Source organism: Carcharodon carcharias, chromosome 13, assembly GCF_017639515.1.
Source record: "Carcharodon carcharias isolate sCarCar2 chromosome 13, sCarCar2.pri, whole genome shotgun sequence".
NCBI lineage: Eukaryota > Metazoa > Chordata > Chondrichthyes > Lamniformes > Lamnidae > Carcharodon > Carcharodon carcharias.
Window position 1 is genome coordinate 16,403,686 of NC_054479.1, and position 24,138 is coordinate 16,427,823.

At 46.2% G+C, this 24,138-nt stretch overlaps 1 protein-coding gene across 1 annotated transcript in view; it reads left to right on the forward strand.

The window, feature by feature from the left end:
* Nucleotides 1-7,901: 7,901 nt before the first annotated feature.
* sgsm1a (small G protein signaling modulator 1a) overlaps nt 7,902-24,138 on the forward strand; it is a 118,158-nt gene continuing 101,921 nt past the window's right edge. Inside the window, exons 1-3 of the mRNA XM_041202425.1 lie at nt 7,902-7,955; nt 13,470-13,493; nt 14,801-14,876. Coding sequence (XP_041058359.1) covers nt 7,902-7,955; nt 13,470-13,493; nt 14,801-14,876 — 154 coding nt within the window. The remainder of the gene's footprint in view (nt 7,956-13,469; nt 13,494-14,800; nt 14,877-24,138) is intronic.

Sequence of the window (24,138 nt, forward strand, 5' to 3'; positions counted from 1 at the left end):
GTTTTTTTTTAGATCTAAAGATGGTGGGAGGTGGACCTCCCTATGAGCCTGTGCTGAGTCAGAGGCTCGTCTTAAATGAGGCATGGGGGGAAAAATAGGACTTTGCATATCACAAGCAATTGTGAATTGTTGGTGTAGAAATAAGACATGCAGGTTTATTTGGAGACTGGTGTGACTCAGTGTAGACTAAACTAAGGAAAGTTTCAAAAATTTAACTCCGTCTCCTGCTATTGAGGTCATGGTGGGGCAGTCTTGTCTTTGCATGTCCTACAGTGGAAGCTGAGACAGAGTTTTGGGATTGTTTATTGAGGGAGGGGCTGCTTTCTGATTCACATTACAGATTCCTGATTTTCAGGCTGTAAGGAACAGGCAGGGACTGAATTGAATCTGTCCTCCCCCCCCCACAGCGCTGCCTTTTTTCCCCATTTCCCCTCCTTTCCCAAAGGTGTTGTTCATTCATTCCCGGACGTGACTCTCGGACACTACTCAGCCTTTTGTACTTGACCTAAGGGGTCATTGTTCACGTGGGAGTAGAGACAGTGAGTGCCAACAGGCTAATCCTCCGTGCTAATGCTAGGGAGGCTCACAAATGCGCTTGATCATGTCGTCACTTGATGTGCAAAGGCACTTGATGCGGGGGTTACCAATTGGCCGTCAGTAGCAGAGACCCTCTCTGCTTTTCTCTCCCACTGCCCATATCCAGGAGACCTGATGCTAACTCGGCTGAAATCCGCTTTTCTTTTGATTGGAAGCCGTTTGTGCCGGTTATATTTCATTGTTCAATACTTGAACCTGATGGGTTTGTTACATTAAATTCTCCCTGTCCACTGAGTGAAAGGAGTGCTCTACTTCACTGTCGGTGCCCCTTTTAACTTTTCCATAGGAGAGTATAGTCTGTTCTCCCTTCATCCTAGAACATGGCTGAGACCTTTAACGCACAGGAGTCTGCAGAAGAAGAGAAGCACAGTTCTGGCCTCCATATTACAAAAAAGAAGATAGAAGCACTGGTTGAAGTGCAAAAAAGATTTACTAGAATGATACTAGAACTGAGTGGGTACAATTATCAGGAAAGACTGATCAAGCTGGGGCTGTTTTCTATAGAACAGAGAAGACTGAGAATGTGTCCTGACAGAGGTCAATAAAATTATGATGGAGTAGGGGCCATAAATGAAAGATAGTCATTAATAAATCCAATAAGGAATTCATGAGAAACACCTTCACTCATAACATGGTGAGAATGTGGAACTCACTGCAACATGGAGTGGTTAAGGCAAAAAGCATAGATTCCACTTAAGGAGAAATGAGGTAAGTCCATGAGTGATAAAGGAAATAGAAGGATATGTTGACGGGATGAGATGAGGTAAAGTGGGAGGAGCGTAAATACTGGCATAGACCTACTGGGCTGAATGGCCTGTTTCTGTGCTTAAAATTCTGTGTAATTCAATTCAATGTCAGAGAGTGGACCTTGAGACCTGAGACTGATCTGTGAACGATCTGATTGGGATAGGAGTGTGGGAGGAATATTCTTTCAGCCAATGGCCTGCCAACTGGATGACGAAACGATACACACATTATAGTCTGGAGCCATTAGCGGCCCATTTTCACCCTTGCCCCTGGGACAGCTGTGGTTGGAAGTATGGTGCCTTCAATTAAAAATTAGATTGGTAAATATCTAGAGGAGGAGAAAGTCATTAGAAAAAATCAGCATATATTTCAGGAAGGAAGCTCATACTTGCCAAACCTTGATTGAGTTCTTTGGAGGAGGTGACATTTATAGTGAAGGAAATGCTTTGGACGCAGTGGACATGGCCTTTGATATGGTCCCACACACGGGACTATTGAAGATGATTAAGAGTGATAGAATTATTCTTTCATGGGACGTGGATGCCATTTGCAAGGCCAACATTTGTTGCCCATCCCTAATTGCCCTTGAGCTGAGTGACTTGCCACACCATTTCCGAGGGCAGTTAAGAGTCATTCACTTTGCTGCGGGTTCTGGGGTCACATGTAGGCCAGACCGGGTAAGGACGGCAGATTTCCTTCCCTAAAGGACATGAGTGAACCAGATGGGTTCTTACGACAATTGATTCATGGTCACCATGACTGAAACTGGCTTTTCAGTTCCAGATTATTACTTGGGCCTGAATTTTTCAGTCGTCGGGCGTGCGCGATCGGCAGGCCCGGGACTGGCCGGGAAACTGACTACTGAATGCGATCGGCCCCCAACTGCGATTTCACGCTGGCTGGCCAATTAACAGCCAGCCAGTGTGAAATGCGCGCTGAAAGGCTCAGTGCTGCCGGGGTGGGGGTGGGAAGAGGACTGGTGACGACGTCACGTGAGTGCGGGTGAGTGGTGCGAGAGGGAGCTCCAGAGTTTAGCCCTTGTCGGCTGGGCTGGGCGGGGACGGTCGGGAAGCTGACCCGCGATTGAGGCCGGAAGGCGGTTTCACGCTGGGCGGGCCAGTTAAAGCCCGCCCAGCGTGAAACATGAGCGGCAGCATCAACACGCGTCATTTCACACTCGAGCGGGTCAGATGTGAGCCCGCTCACCCAGGTGAAAATTCGGCCCCATGTCATCATTTCAGATTAGTTTCGATGGGTGATTGAGGAAAAGAGAGGCGAGGACAAGGTGCTCACATGGGATTAGGGTTGTTGCTCATGTCAAAGATAAACATACCAGCATGGACTTGTTGGATTGGGTGGCCTGTGTCTATGCTGTAATTTCCATTTAAGTCAATGATTCATATCCCTGGGCCTCTATTTATGACCTGTCCAGCTGGTACATGTTGCCCAAGTTGAGTTCACTGCTGTTTTCTCTCCAGTACGAAATGGTAATCGATTATTGTTGTTCGACTTCCATAAGACAAGGGAGCAGGTTCCATCCAAGTGGAATTTGCCATTTGGGTCAATGAATCTTTCCCCTTCCCGTGAGGATGTGACCAAACTGCAATTGGCAGCTGGCCTTAGTCTAGAGCTTCGTATGTGGGGCAACATAGGCCGCAATCTGTATGGGATCACACTGAGGTATGGGGCGAGATTTTCCTGAGGGCTCAAATAAGCGTCTGAAGCCCACACTGTGTAGGAAACAGTCATTCACCTGTGATTTTCCCCGAATTAGGCAGTTAGTGGTCAAAGGGCAGGCTCACGGCCCAATTAAGGATGGTTGGCGTATTCTCAAAGGGAAAGGGCCAATAGGAGGCCCTCCAGCTTGAAAGAAGCAGCAGAAACATTCACTCCCTCCTCCACCACCAACGCACAGTGGCAGCAGTCTGTACCATCTACAAGATGCACTGCACAAACTCAGCAAGGCTCCTTCAACACCACCTTCCAAATCCATGACCGCTACCATCCAGAAGGCCAAGAGCAGCAGGAACACCACCACCTGGAAGTTCCCCTCCAAGTCACTCACCATCCTGACTTGCAATTATATCGCCGTTCCTTCACTGTCGCTGGGTCAAAATCCTGGAACTCGCCTCCGAACAGCACTGTGGGTGCACCTACAGTGCTGTTAGAAGAAGGCAGCTCACCACTACCTTGTCAAGGGCAATTAAGGATGGGCAATCAATGCTGGCCTGGCCAGTGACACCCACAACCCTTGAACGAATAAAAAAAAGGATGCTGTGGTAGGTCAAGGAGAGGTCACTTCAAATTGGAGGCACCCTTTCTCCAACTTCTCCAACAAAAGCCTTTAAAAGAGGCCTTTGTAGCCAGGGCGCCATTGTTATTTTTATTATTATTATCATTCCTACGTTCTTGTCTTGTGGGAATGGGGAGGAGCCCTTCCCATAGGGCAGCCTGTGGCTGCAGCTGAACCCAGGTGAGTAGGGCCTGCAAGTCTGCCTGGAGAGCTGCCCACCCCCCCACTCACTGGGTCTGTCCTGAGAGGCCACCTTCAGGAAGTTACACTGACCTTCACTGCCTTTGGGTACCTGTTCCGGTCAGTCTCTGACAATAGGTCCTAATAGGCCTTTAATTGTGTGATCGGAGCCGGGGGACATGCCCATCCGCCCACCAGTATTCCCTCGCCGATTCGGGCCTAAGAATTCAGCCCAAGGAGTCTGTGAGCGGCCTTCAAGCGACCAGTGGTGACCGGGATTTCGGCGCTTAGCTTAAAGTCAGTGCGGCAAGACTGCAAGAACGCCATTATCCCCTTCCTTGTCAAATTAATTCAGTCCTGTTTCAGTCTCCTGGGGGCTCAATCGTAAATGGTTGCAAGGCAAGTGGAGAAAGAGAGACCGCTGCATCAGCAACAGGGAGTCCTGAGCTGGAACATTGCTTTGGATTATGTTGGATGACAGTTTCTAGCCATCTTTGCTGCGAGCATCAAAAATCACAACATCTGAAGGAGAAAGCTCATCTCATTCTTTCTGGCAATGTGCCTGGACTGCTCAAAAACATTGCCTGCATGTGATGTTTACACAAACTTAATTCTGCTAAATCCATGAAGACCATTTTAATACTTCAGGTCGCAAAGAAATGGATAATTAGCAGGTTATCTGTCTGCAAATGTGAGAATGGGGTGGAGAAGCCATGAACCCGATTACAGTTGTAATTAAGTTTGAGGAGAGTTCTGCGATCAGTAATGGATTCCTGAGAGTGAGTTGGGAAGCTGTAATCTAATAAGGAGAGGTTCAGTTTACCCTTTAATCTGCTGAAGCGAAGGTTGAGTGGTTTATAAACTTCATCAGAAGCTCGAGATTACATTACAGTCTACAGGAATCTTCATGTTATTGGCTGGCTCCTGAATAGCAGTGCTAGAAGGCTCTCTCCATGCTTTCTGATTATATATCCTGCTCTTTTGACTGATATTGGTGACTGACGGACATGTCACCTGTTTCACAGGGTGTGTGCAAGGGCCCCGATGTGATGTACCTAACTAGTAAATAGCATAGTGGATAACAGTTCTAATTAACTCTCAGGTTAGCCTAGAGTGGTAGATAGCCCTTGGTACATGCTGGGAGCAAGATGCTGTTAAGCCACAGCATCCATTTCCCCAGGATGGGGACAGGTAATCAACTCTGATTCTGCTGAACGAGTTAATGCCAGGGGAAAACATTTTACAGGGCCCTGGACAAAGAACAAGGAGTGAGCCCGAATTGAATAGTCCTTTTGAAGAGCTGGCAGAGGCACGAGGACTGGAATGGTCTCCTTCGGTGCTGTATCATTGAGGTTCACATACGCCCAGCATGAGCAGGTGAAGAAGTGAAATCATACCGGGCAGAAAGCACAGGTCGGAAAGTTCCGGAAGAGACGAGATTTGATGGAGATGTTCAAAACCGTGAGGGATCCGGACAGAGTAGATAGGGAACAACTGTTTCTGTTGGCAGAAGGATGGAGAACCAGCCTGCTGAGGGAGGCAAGGGAGGAGATCGCAGGGGCTCTGACCCAAATTTTTAATTCCTCTCTGGCCACGGGGGAGGTGCCAGAGGACTGGAGAACACCTAATGCGGTTCCGCTATTTAAGAAGGGTTGTAGGGATAAGCCAGGGAACTGCAGACCAGTGAGTCTCACGTCAGTGGTAGGGAAACTATTGGAGAAAATTCTGAAGGAGAGAATCTATCTCCACTTGGAGAGGCAAGGTTTGATCAGGGATAGTCACCATGGCTTTGTCAGAGGGAGGTCATGCCTAACAAATTTGATTGAATTTTTTGAGGAGATGACCGGGTGTGTAGATGAGGGTAGTGTAGTTGATGTAGTTTATTTGGATTTCAGCAAAGCCTTTGACAAGGTCCCACATGGGAGACTTATAAAGAAGGCAAATGCACATGGGATACAGGGTAATTTGATAAGGTGGATTCAAAATTGGCTTAGTTATAGGAGGCAGAGGGTGATGACAGAAGGATGCTTTAGTGACTGGAAGCCAGTGTCCACTGGCGTACCACAGGAATCTGTGCTCGGTCCCCTATTATTTGTCATTTATATAAACAACACAGATGACTATGTGGGGGGTAGGATTAGTAAGTTTGTGGATGACACAAAGATTGGCTGGGTGGTTAACAGTGAGGTTGAGTGTCTTCGGCTACAGTAAGATATAGACAGGATGGTCAAATGGGCAGATAAGTGGCAGATGGAATTTGACCCTGAAAAGTGTGAGGTGATACACTTTGGAAGGAGTAATTTGACAAGGAAATATTCAATGAACGGCATGACACTAGGAATTTCTGAGGAACAAAGGGACCTTGGCGTGTGTGTCCATAGATCTCTGAAGGCGGAGGGGCATGTTAGTGGGGTGGTGAAAAAGGCATGTGGGACACTTGCCTTTGTCAATCGAGGCATAGATTACAAAAGTAGGGAGATCATGTTGGAGTTGTTTGGAACCTTGGTGAGGCCACAGCTAGAGTACTGTGTCCAGTTCTGGTCGCCACATTATAGGAAGGATGTGATTGCACTGGAGGGGGTGCAGAGGAGATTCACTAGGGTGTTGCCTGGGATGAAACATTTAAGTTATGAAGAGAGGATGGATAGACTTGGGTTGTTTACGTTGGAGCAGAGAAGACTGAGAGGCGATCTGATTGAGGGGTACAAGATTGAGGGGCATGGACAGGGTGGATAGGGAGCGGCTGTTCCCCTTAGTTGAAGGGTCAGTCACAGGGGGACATAAGTTCAAGGTGAGGCAGGAGGTTTAGGGGGGCTGTGAGGAAAAACATTTTTACCCAGAGGGTGGTGACGGTCTGGAATGTGCTGCCTGGGAGGGTGGTGGAGGTGGGTTGCCTCACATCCTTTAAAAAGCACCTGCATGAGCACTTGGCACGTCATAACATTCAAGGCTATGGGCCAAGTGCTGGTAAATGGGATTAGGTAGGTAGGTCAGGTGTTTCTCACGTGTCGGTGCAGACTCGATGGGCTGAAGGGCCTCTTCTGCACTGTGAGATTCTGTGATGCCTTTTTAAGGTGATTGGCGAAAAATGCAACAGTGACATGAGGAAAAGATTTTTCACACAGCGAGGGGTTGGGATCTGGAATGCACAGCCTGAGAGTGCGGAGGAAGCAGGATCAATCGAAGCTTTCCAAAAGAGTAATAGATAATGTTCTGAAGAGAAAAAAAACTTACAAGGCTAAGGGAAGAAGATGGGGGGTGTGGGACTGGCGGGGTTGATCATGCAGAGAGCTGGTGTGGACATTGGTGGGGGGAAGCACCCAGAGCTTCTATTGACGTTAACTGGCACTGCTGTGGACCTGGGACAATTGCCAGTGTAAATGAGCTGCTGATACAGGAGATCTGCCCCTTCACACTTAATATATCTGGTACGGGATCTGTGGCAACATCTCCCAGGAGTTGGTAATTATTCAGCTGCAGATTCCGTTCCAGTAGCATTCTCTGTATTGCAAGCGTATTTATTCCCCATTGTACAGAGCTGAAAGATGAAAGAATAAATTTCTATTTATGTGGGGCGGTTCACAATGTCCCAAAGCTCTTGACAGTCAACAAAGTAGTTTTGAAGTGTAGTCACCGTTGTAATGTAGGAAATGCAGCAGCCAAATTGTGCACAGCAGTATCCCACAAACAGTAATGTGAAAAGTCTACTTTAGTGAGGCTGGTTGAGGGGTAGACATTGGCCATGACTCTGGGGAGAAGGTCTCTGCCCTCAAGCCGTAAACCAGAGCTGTAAAGGTCACTGATGCTTCACCCAATTAGGGAGTCAGTTTAATTATGTGCCTTCTTAATGTTCATTCCCAGAATCGAGACAGAACACGCCAGCAGCTTTGAAGCTGTGCAAGTGAAGGCACCTCCTATCATGATTGTTTGCATTGTCACCAAAGTCTGCAACAATTCAGATTTTGATGATGTTTTTTCACAATAAACAAAAACTTTTGTGTTGGAGACTCAGCGTGCGAAGGGTTAAAATTATGTGATGTGCAGAGTGTTTTGTTGGCATGTTGCATTGGTGAGAGCTATCTCCATGTTTGAATTTTCAGTCAATTGTCATCACAACTGTGACACTGCACAACAGGAGGTGAATAATTGATGTGTATTTCATTAATTAGAGGGGACCTGCTTCATACACATACTTTGTTGGAGATTGAAATAGCCTCCCTCAACGAGCGATGTTAAAATGGATGACAAGACTTTCCAAATTCCAAAATTACCTGCACACTTTTGTTGCTGATCTTGGCAGCTGTTTTATTTTGTAGCTTCTCTAGGCTGTATTTCTTAGAGCAGGTTAATACTGGGAATTCCTTGCCAACATCTTCTTTCCCATCTGAATTGCACGACTACCAGTAAAAGATGGGACAACTGCAGGTCCACCATTTTGTGTTTCAGAGTTATCATGTCTGACTTCAGATAGAGATCTCCATGAGTAAGTAGCTCCCCGGAGTCCAGAGTATCTGCATGCCCTTTGACAGCAGGTTCAGCCTACCAAGGGAATATCCAGTAGCTGTCCCGGATCCTTCTGGCAAAGGGATATCTGGGTGATAGTATTGGCCGAGTCTTTTTGGCTGTGCAGAAGAAGTTAAAGGCAGCTGGAGGATTTTTTCTGTTATGTTCCACTAGTTCAGCACGATAGTTATTATAGTGTACACAAAACAAAAGCATAGCCTAACAGCGGGTCTCCTACAAAACTGACGAGCTGCTCATTATCACATTGCTGTTTGTGGGACCTTGCTGTGCGCAAATTGGCTGTCATGTTCCCTAAATTACAGCAGTTAGTACACTTCAAAAAATATAGTTAACAAACTGAAAGGCATTTTGGGACCTCCTGAGGCCATGAAAGGCACGATATAAATATATATTCTTTTTTGAACAGTCAAGCTGCATCACTGCAACGGTTTAATCTCATTCTTTTATATTCAAGGGTAATTAACAAGGAGATTCGGTTTGGATTTAGTTTTTTTTTACCTTTGTCTTTGTGTTTTAATGAATTTCCCTCACTTTCAACAGGTCCCACCCACTGTGCCAGCTCTTCAAAATATGTTTTCTACATTTTTATGTTGGGAATCTTCTCTTAGGCCTCTAACTAGGCCATCTTGAGTTGGCTGTGGAAAATGGCCCTTTGAATGTCACTGCTGCTACTAAGAGTGGCACGTTTAATCTCGATACAGGGGAGGAGGAAAAGTAATCTTACACCAGGTTCAACCATGGCAGGTGAATTTTAACTGCAGCCTAATGTCAAAAGGCCATGATGAGTGGCCATAAGGGGGTAAAAGCTGAAAGACTGTTTTCCCTGGCTGGAGAGTTTATGGCTAAGACTCCTTCACCCAGGGCAAAGGATCATTCATTAAGGACAGAGATAAGGCGGAATTCCTTCGCCCAAAGTGCTGTGAATCTTTGGAATTCTCTACCTCAGAGAGTTGTGGGTGCTTAGTCTTTGAGCATATTCAAGGCTGGGTTAGGTTGATTATTTGATTCTTAAGGAATTAAGGGATATGGGGATCAGGCGGGAAAGTGGATTTGAGGTTGAGGATCAGCCATGATCCAACTGAATGGCAGTGCAGGCTCGAGGACTATAAGGCTGCATCCTACCCCTATTTCTTATGTGGTGATCCCAACCTTGTGACTGTAATGAGGTTGAGAATCTTCCTCTGATCCTCCGCAAGGGGAGCTGCAAGCCAGGCTATTCAAATCTGGCTTTGGGGAAGGGAGGTGAAATGGTGCAGAAAAGGCCCTGTTAACGTGAAAGTAATCTATCCCGTCTGTGAGTTGTGCTTGATTCCGGTGCATGTATCCATGGCAACTGAAAACTACAAAACCTGATACAACCTCAGAAAAGCTAACAATTCAAAAACAGCCCTAAATGTCGGTCTACAACATATCAGAGAAAAAAAAACAATTTGAGTTCTGCAAAAATATGTTTTTACATTTTTACGTTGGTTGGGTATAAACAATTCTTGAGGGAAGAGCAGATGCTGAGGGCTTGAGATATTTTTACTGGGAGATCAGGGATATTCACATGAATTGCCTGTGAAAATATTGACATTTGATTACTCTATTTGGTGTTTTGAAGCCTTCAGTAATTTTTTCATGTAAGTCATTTAAATGAATAGCAAATTGGAAATAAATAAAAGCACAGATGAGCAAATCATGATTGGCATGAAAGGCTGTGGTGCAGAATCGGAGAAGCACTTACAAGTGTTAAATAAAACTGATAGAACAAAACATGCCAGATAATTCACAGTAAACTTCACTAACTTTAGTTAGATGTAACCTATCTAAAGGGAAACAATGTGGGAAAATCTCATTCAACCTTGACTCCTCCACAGTTCTTGTATATTACTGCTCCCAATTACAACCTACCTTTTTTAATTCATTCATGGGATTTATTGCCCACCCAGCATTTATTGCCTATCCCTAATTGCCCTTGTTGAGAGGGCATTTGAGAGTCAACCTCATTGCTGTGGGTCTGTTCCTTCCCTAAAGGACATTAGTGAACAATCAGCAATGGTTTTCATTGTCATCATCAGACTTTCAATTTTTATTGAATTCAAATTCCACCATCTGCCATGGCAGGATTCGAACGCTTCCTTAATGTCGTACTGCAGACCCCAGTAGACATTTTCTACTGGAGTAGATGAACAGTAATTAAGAAGCAGCATTGTGGGGGAGCGGGTGGTGGGGAAGTGCTGGATGGTGGGTCGATGCAAGTACATATTAAAACTGAGCTGCAGGAACGGATGGGCTGACGCATTAGAGCAGAGGGACTTGCAGCAGGTGGAAACTCTAGATTTCTAAACAAAAATGTGAGCTGTGAGGCCAAATGCTGACTCTGTGCGAAACATGGATGATTGAGGGCAGACGTGGGTGTACAAATGCTCCCTTCCCCAGCATCGGTCCCCTTAACCTAAAGCAAATGAATCCGCAGAGCCCAGTTTGGAATGGATTTTGAGAGCACAGAAGGAGGACATTCAGCCCATTGTGCTTGTGCTGGCTCTTTGAAAGAGCCCTATTCCCTGCTCTCAGTTTATCATACTTTGAAATGCCAAAAGATACAAAAAAGATCCCATTTTGCAGTGAGGAATCACTTCTCAAACCATCTTGGGTTACAAAAACACCCTTTTCAAATCACTTCTTCCTATTATAGGAAACCTATTCTAGGAGTATACAAATAGCATGGCTGGCTCTGACAGCCTGATATAGTTGTTCACTCATGAGGCAATGGAAATTGACTTCTGGCTTCAGACACCAGCAATTTATCTTGCAGCTTACACATGGAAATATTTATCATTGGCAGTGCCTGGCCAGCTCATACCTTTCTCTTCCACTGCGTGTGAATTGTTCCATAGTATTACATGGTATTCACAGTATAGAAACAGGCCATTCAGCCAACTGGTCCATGCTGGTGTTTATCCTCCACATGAGCCTCCCCACCTCCTCCTTCACTTACCCTCATCAACATAGCCTTCTATTCCTCTCCCCTCCGTGTGTTTATCTAGCTTCTCCTTAAATGTATCGATGCTGTTCACCTCTACTACTCCTTGTGGCAGTGAGTTCCATGTTCCAAACACTCATTGGGTAAAGAAGTTTCTCCTGAATTCCTGACTGGATTTTTTAATATCTTATATTTACGCCCCCTAGTTCTGCTCTTGCCCAAAAGTGAAAATATCATTTCAGTGTCCACCCAGTCAAACCCTTTCATAAAATTGGACACTTCTAGAGAAAAAAAGTCCCAGTCTCTTCAGTCTTCCCTGATATGTCTAATCTCTCAGTTCCGATATCATTCCAGTGATTTTTCTTTGCATCTTCTCTTCTATACCCTTTTTATAATATGGAGATCAGAACAGTTCACAATACTGCAATTGTTAGTGTTGCTATTAAGAGTAAGGTTAAGAAAAGCTTTGTTGAATGGCATGGGCCGTGAAGAATCTCGCTTGAATCTAATGCGTGCTGTGGTGTCCCTCGATTGAGGAAAGGGCAGGGAGGGAAAATGTCATGGTTTCTTGATTCTCATTATCATTCAGTGAATGTTGGGCAAGAGCAGAAACTGGCTTGAACGGGATGATCCCATTATCACGTGGTAAATTAAACCAGCGCATTACAAAACCAACTATCGATTTCTCTTGAATATGTTCAATGATTGGAATTCTGTACCCCAGAGGGCCATGGAAGCTCAAAGATTGGTGGTTATTAGTGGCTCTGGTTAGTTTGTCCACTATTTGTGTCAGGGTTGGTCGGGGGGGGGGGGTGTTCCTTTACTTAACCAGACAAATGTCTCCATGTTACAAGGTTTCTTTCCGGCTTCTTCACAGATTCCAAAACAAGGGAAGATACCATGGGTTTTCTGAGTCACTGGAATCATAATGTTGAGCCACAAGTGGGACAAGATATTACAGGTTCTGTTGAGGAAAGGACTGAGGTGAAAAAATTCTTTACACAAAGAATTTGGAAAGGACCTCTGGGTACATCAGTCTTATTGAAGGTTTGGTAGGAAAATGGGAACATAGGGACAGGAGCAGGCCATTCAGCCCATCAAGCCTGCTCTGCCACTCAATTATATCATGGCTGATCATTTACCTAACGCCACTTTCCTGAGCTATCTCCATATCCCTTGGAGCCATTAGTCTCCAGAAATCTATCGATTTCTGTCTTGAACATGCTCAATGATGAGCTTCCACAGCCCTCTGGGGTAGAGAATTCCAAAGATTCACCACCCTCTGAGTGAAGAAATGCCTGCACATCTCAGTCTTAAATGGCCTACCCTTTACTCTGAGATTATGTCCCCTGGTTCTAGGCTCATCAACCAGGGCAAACATTCTATGTACATTCACCCTGTCGAGCCCTGTAAGAGTTTTGTAAATTTCGGTGAGCTCACCTCTCATTCTTAAACTCCAGAGAATACAGGCCCAGCTTCCTCAATCCCTCCTCTCATAAGACAATCCTGCTATCCCAGGGATTAGTCTGGTGATCCTCCGTTGCACTCCCTCCATTGCAAGGATATCATTCCTCAGATAAGGAGACCAAAACTGTACACAATACTCCAGGTGTGAAGGCTTTATACAATTTCAGGAAGAAATTGATGCCACGTTAGGAGAACTGGAGGCTCCTTAATGGATGGCTGAGCTAAGGTGGCCCACATGGCCTTCCTCATCCTTATCTACCCCACAAGTGGATGATATTTTGCTAAATAATAGAGTTAATTGCTGACATTTCATTGAATTCAGATGTTCTGCTGTCTACGCTTTTTTCTCATTTATGGATGAATGTAGAGAAACCGTCACAGACTTGCTGAAAGGACAGATGCTATCACTGACTGGCAGTGTTCCCAGAGCAGTTTGGTTTTACTGAATAGTGCAGTGTTATTCCGAACAGACCGCACTCAACAACAACAACTTGCATTTATTTAGCGCTTTCAAGGTACTAAAACATCCCGAGGGGCATGGTGGGGATATTATCAAAGCAAATTTCACACCGAGCCTCATAAGGAGGTAGCGGGGCAGACGATTAAAGGCTTGGTCAAAGAGATAAGTTTTAAGGAGCGTCTTAAGGGTGGTGAGAGAGGGTGGAGAGACGGAGAGGTGAAGGGGAGGGCGTTCAGATTCTGTATGGCATAAAAAAGCAAGTGAACTCCTCAAACCTGCAAAATTATAGTTGTGCTGAGTACCTTCTGGAGCAACCAGCAGTGCCTGACCTCAGTTCTGAACAATGTGCTGAATGGAGAAGAGCATTGCTTCTTGATACTTCACTTAACTGTTGGGGCAGGATTTTCCTTGTAGGCTCCTGAACGCTGTAGTCAGGTTCAAATAGGGATCAGGAGCTTAACAGTGTGTGGAGAACAGTCACTCATTGTGATTTTCTCTGAGGTGGCCAATTAAAGGCCAGAGGGTTGGTTGGCCATCCAATTAAGGAAAGTGGGCGGGCCCTTGAAGCTGGAGGGCCAATCAGATATCTTCCAGGTTGAAAACAGCAGCAGGATGCTATGGTGGGTAAGTGATGGAGAAGACGGTTCAAAATGGAGGTGTCCTCTCTCCAGCTTTTTCCTAAGTTTAAATGAAAAAATGGCCTTTGTAGTCAGGCCTCCCCACCTCACACCACCCACGGGAATCTGGAGACTGACTGGAAAATCCCAATCGGTCTCCATGAATTGGCTGCTAACTAGCTGTCCTTCCTCGCCATCCAATCTCCAGGAAAATGGCCTGCCTCCATTCCTGATCCAGTGGAGGGTGGGGGGTGGGTGAAGAGGTGGGGCCTTCAAACCCTGTTACTACAGCACTTAGAACAGTTACACATTACACTTGTCTTTCCTATATTGGGACTCCCCTAATGTATAAATGCCCTTTGTGGATTGGAGCCACGCTTTTGGTCAGTGATCCATATTGAGTTATCGGATCCTCGCTAGATGACAGCAAGGATGCTACAATTTCCTTTTGTTTTCCCAAGTTAAGGAGGCTTTCCCTTTGGCGTTTCACCATCAGAATTCATATCGCTTGTTAGCTCCACTATTGCAAGGCTGCTCAATGTAATGTGAATAGAAAGGAGGTGTCTTACAGTATTGATGTTGTAACAGGGAGATAATGGGATCAGATTGTGGGCCTTGTATTGAAAAAATCTTGTGCTTTGTTAAGGAGGCAAGCTTCCTGTATTTGCTATACGTTGCAGAGTGATGTCTTAACATTAAGGCTGTTTGGTTAATGGACTGTGGGAATTTGGATAGTGCCTGATGTTCTGTTGAAATTTAATACAGCTTCATAATACATGTGTAAACGCATCACTAAATTTGTGTATAAATATTGTTTCAGATGAAATCGTGTGACCACCCCACTCTTCCTCCTGACTTTACCATCCCAATATTCTGAATTAAATTCCTCTTATCTGGGCTTTCCTGGTATTCGGAATTGTTACCATTTTCTTCAATGTTTGTGTGCGCAGGTGAAGCAGATCATGGAGGAAGCGGTTACCAGAAAGTTTGTACATGAGGACAGCAGCCATATCATCTCCTTTTGTGGTAAGTCTTGGCGATGTGCACATAGTGCGTGTACATACATGTACATGTTTGTGAAGGAGCTGGGCAAACAGGAACTCCTCTTTTAGTTGTAGGGCGTGGGCATCGCTGGCAAGGTCAATATTTGTTGCCAAGCCCTAGTTGCCCTTGAGAAGGTGGTGGTGAGCTGCCTCCTTGAACTGCTACAGCCCGTGTGGTGTAGGTACACCCACAGTGCTGTTAGGGAGGGAGTTCCATGATTTTAACCCAGAGACTGTGAAGGAACGGCGATATATTTCCAAGGCAAGATGGTGTGTGGCTTGGAGAGAAACTGCAGGTGCGGTTGGTGGTGTTCCAGCTCCTGACTTGTGCCCGGTAGAGAGCGGACTGGCTTTGGGGAGTCAGATGAGCTACTTGCTGCAGAATTCCCAGCCTCTCACCTGCTCATGAAGTTGTGGTATTTACATGAAAACCAGACCAATCCATCAACTTTTCCCACAACCACTCACTCCCTTTTAGATGTTACCAGTGCCCACAGTGGAATTGGGTACAGGCAGAGACAGATGGTTATTATTTTCAGTTTACAAAATAAGGAAATTTGATGTGAGGGTGGGGGGTGGGGAGGGGGGTGGAAGGAGGGAGAAAGACCAGTTGAAAATCCATTGAAGGATTGAGACATGTTTCAACTGAATTTAAGAACCGAGTTAACAAGTTGGCTGAGTCTTTCAAAAGAAGATAACAGCCAATTACCTTGTGTCAGTTGGGGTGGTCCTCGCACCCTTGGTGGCTGGAGATGGGTTTATGCGGATAATATTTACAATATTATGTCAGTGCTCATGGGACAATATTTGAGCTGAGGTTGTTTCCTGTTGTATTTGCAATCCATGCAATGTGATAATGTCTCGTGGAAATAGGTGGACAATATAGGGTCTGTTGTAACTCTTTCGAGTACAAACTCGTTTCCATCTGTTCCTGTTCAGATGAAGTTACATTGTTTCATAGTTTGCCATTGTGAGATTTGAACTCTTGATACTCTTTTGAGTAAACCTGTTTCCATCTGTTTCAGATGAAGTTACATTGTTTCATAGTTTGCCATTGTGAGATTTGAACTCTTGAACTTGGGGTTACAAACCCAGTACCATAACCACTTGGCTATTTAGGCCAAGCATAGGGTCTGTTGTAAATTGCATGATAGGACAGTGCCTGATAAATGGGGCCCAATTTTAATTAATTCAGTGTTAATTGTATGCAGGTGGTGGACATTGGGTATTTGCTTGTGCTCCTATGAACAGGAACAAACTAAAAACTATGGTTGTTGGGTGACGAGGTACATGTTTGTGATTTGTATCTCTGTAAATAGATGCTTATAAAAGTGTGTAAATATTGGGTCCAGTTCTATCCTTCAACACCTGGCTTTCTGGAGTTTAACACCAAAACCCCTTAGGCAGAGTTAAAATCAGCCCCCCATGGACTTCAATGAGTCCATGGCTTCTCATCGTTTACATTTCTTTTATATTTAAAAAATAGGGCATGCATTTCTTTTATTTCATTCTTATATGGGATGTGACTGTCACTGGCAGCATTTGTTGCCCAACTCTAATTGCCCTTGAACTGAGAGACTTTTAAACCATTTCAGAGGGCAGTTAAGAGTCATCCACATTGCTGTAGGTCTGGAGTCACATGTGGACCAGACCAGATAAAGATGGCAGATTTCCTTCCCTGAAGGACATTGGTGAGCCACATGGGTTTTTACAACAATTGGTGATGGTTGTCATGGTCCTCGTTACCGGGATTAGTTTTATAATTTAAATTCCACCAGCTGCTGTGGTTGGATTTGAACCCCTGTCCCCTGAGCATTAGCCTGGGCCTCTGGATTACTATAGATATAAAAACAAAAAACTGCGGATGCTGGAAATCCAAAACAAAAACAGAATTACCTGGAAAAACTCAGCAGGTCTGGCAGCATCGGCAGAGAAGAAAAGAGTTGACGTTTCAAGTCCTCGTGACCCTTCAACAGAAGGGTCATGAGGACTCGAAACGTCAACTCTTTTCTTCCTTCAACAGAAGGGTCATGAGGACTCGAAACGTCAACTCTTTTCTTCTCCGCCGATGCTGCCAGACCTGCTGAGCTTTTCCAGGTAATTCTGTTTTTCCTCTGGATTACTAGCCTGGTGACATTGCCACAATACCAGTGTCTCCCCAAAATTATTCATTTAATAAGGGCCTATTGAATAAAGTATGTAAATTTTTTGCATACTCCATATATAGATACTGTACAGGAAAAGAATAGGCAACCCAATAAAAACTAGAAAGAGAAGTTGTGTTGGTGATTTTAGAAAAGTTTGGGCTTAGAAGGAGCAGTCAAGATGAGTTCTGAAAGGTCAGTCACACTTGAGTCATTGAACTAACTTCTTCCATTTGATGACCCAGCGTATAGCTGAAGAGAATACCATGGACCTGTAGCATTTGGACTTCCAAGAAGTGTTTGATGGTGCTATGTGAGAGAGACTTTATGAAGATTAATGCCTGTGGACAGATGGAAGGCAGAAAGCAGAGAGTAAATGAATAATTCTCAGCTCGGTAGCACTTAGCTGTGCAGCATGTGTCAGGGAGCTGTTTGTTCTCCAGGGACATCAATGCTTCACACACGGGCAGAGAGGAAATAATGTCAGCGTTTAGTGACAATGTAAAAATAGGGGACATAGCAAACTGAGGACGAACACAGCAGACTGAGGCATTACATAAACAGATTGGAGTTAAATGTGAACTAGTACAAATTAGAGAAAGAGAATAGAACTACAAAGCAATGAAGATTGATAAAATATTCAAAGGGTGGTGAAGTGGATGGATCAAGGGGTACAAATTCACTGATCTAGGGCTAAAGACTCACTGACCTGGGGGTACAGACACACTGATTGACTGGTTCAGAGCCACTGATCTAGGGGTACAGACACACTGACCGAGTGGTTCAGAGCCCCTGATCTAGGAGTACAGATACACTGAATGGTTCAGAGCCACTGATCTAGGGGTACAGACACACTGATCTGGGAGTACAGACACACTGATCTAGGGGTACAGGCACACTGCCTTTGGGGTATTGATGCATCTCTTTAAAACCAGGATGGCAGGTGGGAAAACACGAACAGGAGAAATGGAAAGTATGAGCAGATCTTGGAATACCAGAGCAAGGAGGTGATACTGAATCTGTGTAAAGCATTGATTAAACTAGAGTAAGACAGCAGATTTGGGGCAGAGACAGGGAGTTAGAAAGGTGCTGCATCTACTTGCTAAAATCACTTCAGATCAGAGAAAATAGAGTTATAATCAGATGCTTGAAAGTAATTTTGGACTATATTGATTGGGACAGTGGCAATGAGGAAATCTAGCAGACCATGATTGAAAGGCTTGAGAGAGTGATTAATGAAAGATTATGTTTACTGGTTGGTGAATTGCTAGTCAGGTGGAATAAACACATAATCAAACAAGATACGATAAGTTAGAAGGAATTTGTCCATACAAAAGTTATTTGACTATTCTTCCCCTAATTGCCTACTGAAGCTCTAACCCACAACATTTTAGAGGGAATAATGTTAAACTATTCAGAGTAGGGTTCGAACTCTGATATGGAGCTAACATTGACACTGATATGTTGGGCTGGATGACCTCTTCCTCCTGATCCAGAATGTTTTTTATGTTTATTTTCATCTGCACTCCATGTTTAAATGTCCTTGGTGTCAATCCAGGAGGAATGATTTTAAAAAAAACTTACATTTATTTAGCACCTTTCACAACCATGGGATGTCTCAAAGCACAGACACAATGGGCTGAGTGGTCTCTTTCAGTGCTGTGGCCATTTTGTGATTCTCTGATTCCTAGCATCCACAGCATGTTTGTGTTTTGTAGAAATGAGGAGTCAATCAGTTCGGGAACAGTGCTTCCAACTGCTTGTGCAACGGATGTTTCCGGAAGCTGCTCCAGGCATATGAATGTGATAAATGCCGCAATGCTGAGTGTATTTTAGTTAGATTCAGCCCAGGTTACCAGACTGCTTATTGCGGCTGCTTGAGGCTCATCTGTTGTAGTATTAATGCAACTAAGGAGACTGTGTGGTTAATGATGTAGGTTCTTTGTTCACTGACTTTAGATGCTATGTTCATTAATCCATTTCTGAGCTCAGTTTCACAACAGCAGTGCCGGTTTTGAATGCAGGCTAGGGTCTAAACTGCTGTGTTCAATTATTTTGAAGAAATGTTGTATTCATTAGGAACAATATTACCGCACATGGCACCTCATCCAGCTGCCCTCCTCACACTGTACATCGTTGTCTATGACTCAGAGATGTCTGAATGGTGAAAATCGTCTTCAATTGTGATGACTGTGGTACCATTGATTTGATTAAATTTTGAGGTAAAATCGTCTTTGGTAGACAGCGGATGAGAAAGCAAGGCTCTTCCACACAGGCTGTTCACTGATAAACAGCTTGGACTTTCTAAGGACTTAATGGCTTGCCTTATTTCTGGCTCTCTTCGCTCCATTGTGGAGTGCAGCTCGACTGGCAAAGACACCTTCCTGTGCATTGCCTGTCTAGGATTTGTCCATGTAAATGTCACCTGTGTTATTCCCCGCGCAGGGATAATGCAGGCAAACCCAAACCCACGCGTATTCACCTTTTATAGGTATCGGTAAGCCTTTTATTCACATCCCTCCTTGACCTCACCTTTCCCTTTCCCTGAAATCTCCTTCAGTGGTACAGCCTGTTGAAATCTCTGCATTCCTCCAAATTTGTCGTCTTGATTAACCCCAGTTTTCATCTTTCCACCATTGGTGGCTGTGGTTGCCCCTAAGCTCTGGAAGTCCCTTCCTATACCTCTCAGCCTCTCTCTCCTCCTTTAAGACACTCCTTAAAAACCACCACTTTGACCAACTTTCAGTCAGCCGTCTGTCCTAATACCCGCTTGCATGGCTGAATGTCAACATTTTTCTGCTAATGCCTCTTAAGTGCCGTTTTCCTGCGTTAAAGGCGCTATATAAATGCAAGTTGCAGTTGAGCTGGGCTTACAGCTGACCTCAGCACCAGGGAAGTCCTCCAAGGAAACCACTTCTGATTCTCACAGGGTCACTGTGGGGCAACCTTTGTAGCAGTCAGGGGGTTTAAACCTGTAACTTTCTGCTTGAGCATGTTGAAACTCCCCTTCGTTTGGTAAGCAGGCTCAAGATTACACCCTGATTCAGCTAGCATTTCCAAGGTTGTCAATGGTTCTTATGATTCAGTCTTGACTATAGGAAGCAAGGGGTTTGGACTGGGCACCTATACCAGCTTGACGTCAACGCTCCTGCCTCTGTTTAAAAGCAAGTTCTTGTTGCTGTTGAGCTGGGGCTGGACCAGCTCTCCTATTTGCTTCCTCACTCCCCATCAAAGTGACCCGTGCCATTCCTGCAGTGAACTAAGTTTTGTTGTAAATTTACACTTCCCTGAAGTATCTGGTACTTGAAGATGCAAATATGCGCATTCAAAAATCTATTCCATTGTTTTAGTTCTTTTGCAATGGGTCATTTTTACTTGACCATTGTCATTATGAAATGGGTAGAATACCCAGGCAAATGGGGAGTACATCATTGACTTTACATGGTTCTGTACTGCTAGTTTTGTGTTTGTGATTGGGTTGGGAGTCATAAACCCAACGGTAGATGAGACCACACATATAAATGTGCTGGAAGAAGCACTTGGGCAATTGAGGTGATCCATCGAAGGAGGAATGAGCCCAAGTGCTACTGACCCTCAGCCCAACAAAAAGGAGTTGGGGGGGGGGGGTGCGGCGGAGAATGGACGGGTGAATTAACACAACAGCCACAAGGGTTGTTCTCCTGATCAAAGGAGATTGAGGGAAGAATTGATGGAGGTGTACAAGATTATGACAGGTTTTCAGTAAGGTAGGCAAAGGAAAGTTATTGGTCCAAGGATTAGAGGACATGGATTTAAGGTTTTGGGCAAGGAATGCAGGGAGGATGTGATGAAGAACATTTTTTTAACACAGCAAGTGGTAATGACCTGGAACTTGCTGCTTAGGAGGGTGTGGGAAGGGGAGCTGATGAATGATTTCAAAAGGAAATTGGATGGATACTTGAGGGAATTACATTTACAGGGCTACGGGGAGGAGAATGGGACTGACTGGATTGGTCTATAATGAGCTGACACGGGCTTGATGGGCTGAATAGCCTCTTTCTGTGCAGTAATGACTCTCTGACTCTAGACCAACTTTACCTCCAGGATCTTAAAAGAACTCCCAGTATCTGGAATCCAAAGAGAACATTGAGCCTTGGACAATGTTGTGATTCTTGGACATTATGGAATTCCTAATCCTAGTAATGGAAAATGCTAGGTATGGAACAGGTCCTTCTGGTTGATGCTGGGACATGGGAATAGCAGCAGTGACCCAGAGATCAGAGATTCTGAAGCCTTTTTGGTTTCCCATTCTTGCTACCTCTTGTGGAATCTATTGGTGGTGAGTGAGAGGAGGGCAAATACTTTCCCACTGACCCTATCGAAGCTGTAGTTGGCATCCAGGAAAGGGTGGGTCGCCAGTGATTTTGAGGGTGTGGTATTTGCCTTCAGTGTGGTGTGGAGCTTGATCAGAGGCAGGAGGTACTATGTTCCTATTGCTGATAGCACATTGTTAATGACAAATGCTGCACTAGATGGAGTTGGATTTTCTATTTAATTAGCTTCAGGGATGAGGGACTGTGGGGAGTTTGGATGGGAACAGTAGGGGGGGTTGTGGGGCAATGAGGTGGGGGGGAGAGCAGATGGGGTTTGAGAGCATGGTTGGGGTGAGAGCTGGGGGTGGCTGGTGAGAGTGAAAGGGGGGGTGTTGAGAGCAGGTAGGGGTTTGAGATCGGGGGTGGGGGTGAGAGATGGGGATATTGGGGTAAGAGCAAGGGAGGTGAGTGCAGAGTGGGGGGGGTAGTTGAGATGGGGGGTGAGAGCTGTGGGGGGTTGTGAGGGGGGAGGGAAGGATGTCCCACCTCGCTGAAAGGAAAGATTTGCAAGTCCACGATTGATTTGCAATCCTGCTCTCTCCAGGATCGTTGTCAACAGTGGGAGCGCTGGGAGCCTGTTCCTTGAAGTCTCCAACAATCTCCCCCCAGAAATACAGCATCCTGCGGGACTCACAAAATGGGATGTGGAAGAAACGGTGAAATTACGGGACAATCCTGAAAAATACAGGATGCTTGGTCACCTTGTTTCCCCATCACCCTGAAATCTGTTTCTCAATGGTGTTTGTCCAATTCCATTTTGAACGCCAAGATTGAAGCCGCCCCCACCACATGCTCAGGCAGTGCATTCCAGACCCTAACCACTCACTACTTAAAAACGTTTTTCCTCATGTTGCTGTTGGTCCTTTTGTCAATCACCGTAAATCACTTTTCTCTGACTCCCCTGTGCCAAGGTCAGGTTGCAACTGGCTCCTAATACAAAACGCCCCCACCAACCGATGGTCTTTCTGAGAGAGGCTGATGTGGAAACAGTGCAGCAAGAAACACTGTTCAGAAGGATTGTTTTAAGATATATGGTGGCATCGCAAAAGGCTGCATTCGCTGATGCCGCAATTGCAGAGAGCGCACTCCCCACATATACAGTTGCAGTGCCCGTGAATTTGTTGACACTGATGTCCCTGGCAGCTGCCTGCATCAAGGAGGGCACAGACCCAACTCAGCCGACCAAACTCAACACTGTTCTCACCGCCCTTCTCCCAACCCCTTGCCACCAACTCCCTTGCTGCCTCCTTTTCCCCCTCACTGCCCCTTTCTCAAGCCCTCGCTGCCTCAACGTGAGTAGGGTGATGAGGGCTTGGGAGAGGGATGGTGAGCAGGGTGGCAAGGGATCGGGGGAGGGATGACGTGTAGGAGGCGAGGGATCGGGGGAGGGGTGACGAGTGGGAGGTGAGGGCTCGGGAGAGGGGTGGCGAGTGGGAGGTGAGGGCTCGGGAGAGGGGTGGCGAGTGGGAGGTGAGGGCTCGGGAGAGGGGTGGCGAGTGGGAGGTGAGGGCTCGGGAGAGGGGTGGCGAGTGGGAGGTGAGTGAAGGTGAACAATGGATGCACAACGATGATGTCAGGAGTGGGAGAAATGGCTCGTGCGGTCATGGACAGAGAGGATGCCGGTGGGCATGTGCAAGTATTCCTGTTCGGCAGCAGTTACCATAGTGATTGCAAAAAGAGCTTTACATTGCATCTAATCTGTACTGTCAATCACTGTGAGTGCTTCATGCTGACAATGGGTCCAATGAATGGATATGCTGACATTGTTCATCTTGTCAGGTAGAAGAAAGTTTCTTTCATTCTGCTGGGCTTTTTGTGTGTGTGTGTGCGTGGTGTGTGTGTGTGTGCGTGGTGTGTGTGTGCGCGTGGTGTGTGTGTGCGCGTGGTGTGTGTGTGCGCGTGGTGTGTGTGTGCGCGTGGTGTGTGTGTGCGCGTGGTGTGTGTGTGCGCGTGGTGTGTGTGTGCGCGTGGTGTGTGTGTGCGCGTGGTGTGTGTGTGCGCGTGGTGTGTGTGTGCGCGTGGTGTGTGTGTGCGCGTGGTGTGTGTGCGCGTGGTGTGTGCGCGCGCGTGGTGTGTGTGCGCGCGTGGTGTGTGTGCGCGCGGTGTGTGTGTGCGCGTGGTGTGTGTGTGCGCGTGGTGTGTGTGCGCGTGGTGTGTGTGTGTGCGCGTGGTGTGTGTGTGCGCGTGGTGTGTGTGTGTGCGCGTGGTGTGTGTGTGCGCGTGGTGTGTGTGTGCGCGTGGTGTGTGTGTGCGCGTGGTGTGTGTGTGCGCGTGGTGTGTGTGTGCGCGTGGTGTGTGTGTGCGCGTGGTGTGTGTGTGCGCGTGGTGTGTGTGTGCGCGTGGTGTGTGTGTGCGCGTGGTGTGTGTGTGCGCGTGGTGTGTGTGTGCGCGTGGTGTGTGTGTGTGCGCGTGGTGTGTGTGTGCGCGCGTGGTGTGTGTACGCGTGGTGTGTCTGCGCGTGGTGTGTGCGTGCGCGTGGTGTGTGCGTGCGCGTCGTGTGTGTGCGCGTGGTGTGTGTGCGCGCGTGGTGTGTGTGCGCGCGTGGTGTGTGTGTGTGCGCGTGGTGTGTGTGTGTGCGCGTGGTGTGTGTGTGCGCGTGGTGTGTGTGTGCGCATGGTGTGTCTGCGCGTGGTGTGTGCGCGCGCGTGGTGTGTGCGCGCGCGGTGTGTGTGTGCGCGTGGTGTGTGCGCGCACATGGTGTGTGTGTGCGCGCGCGTGGTGTGTGTGTGCGCGCGCTTGGTGTGTGTGC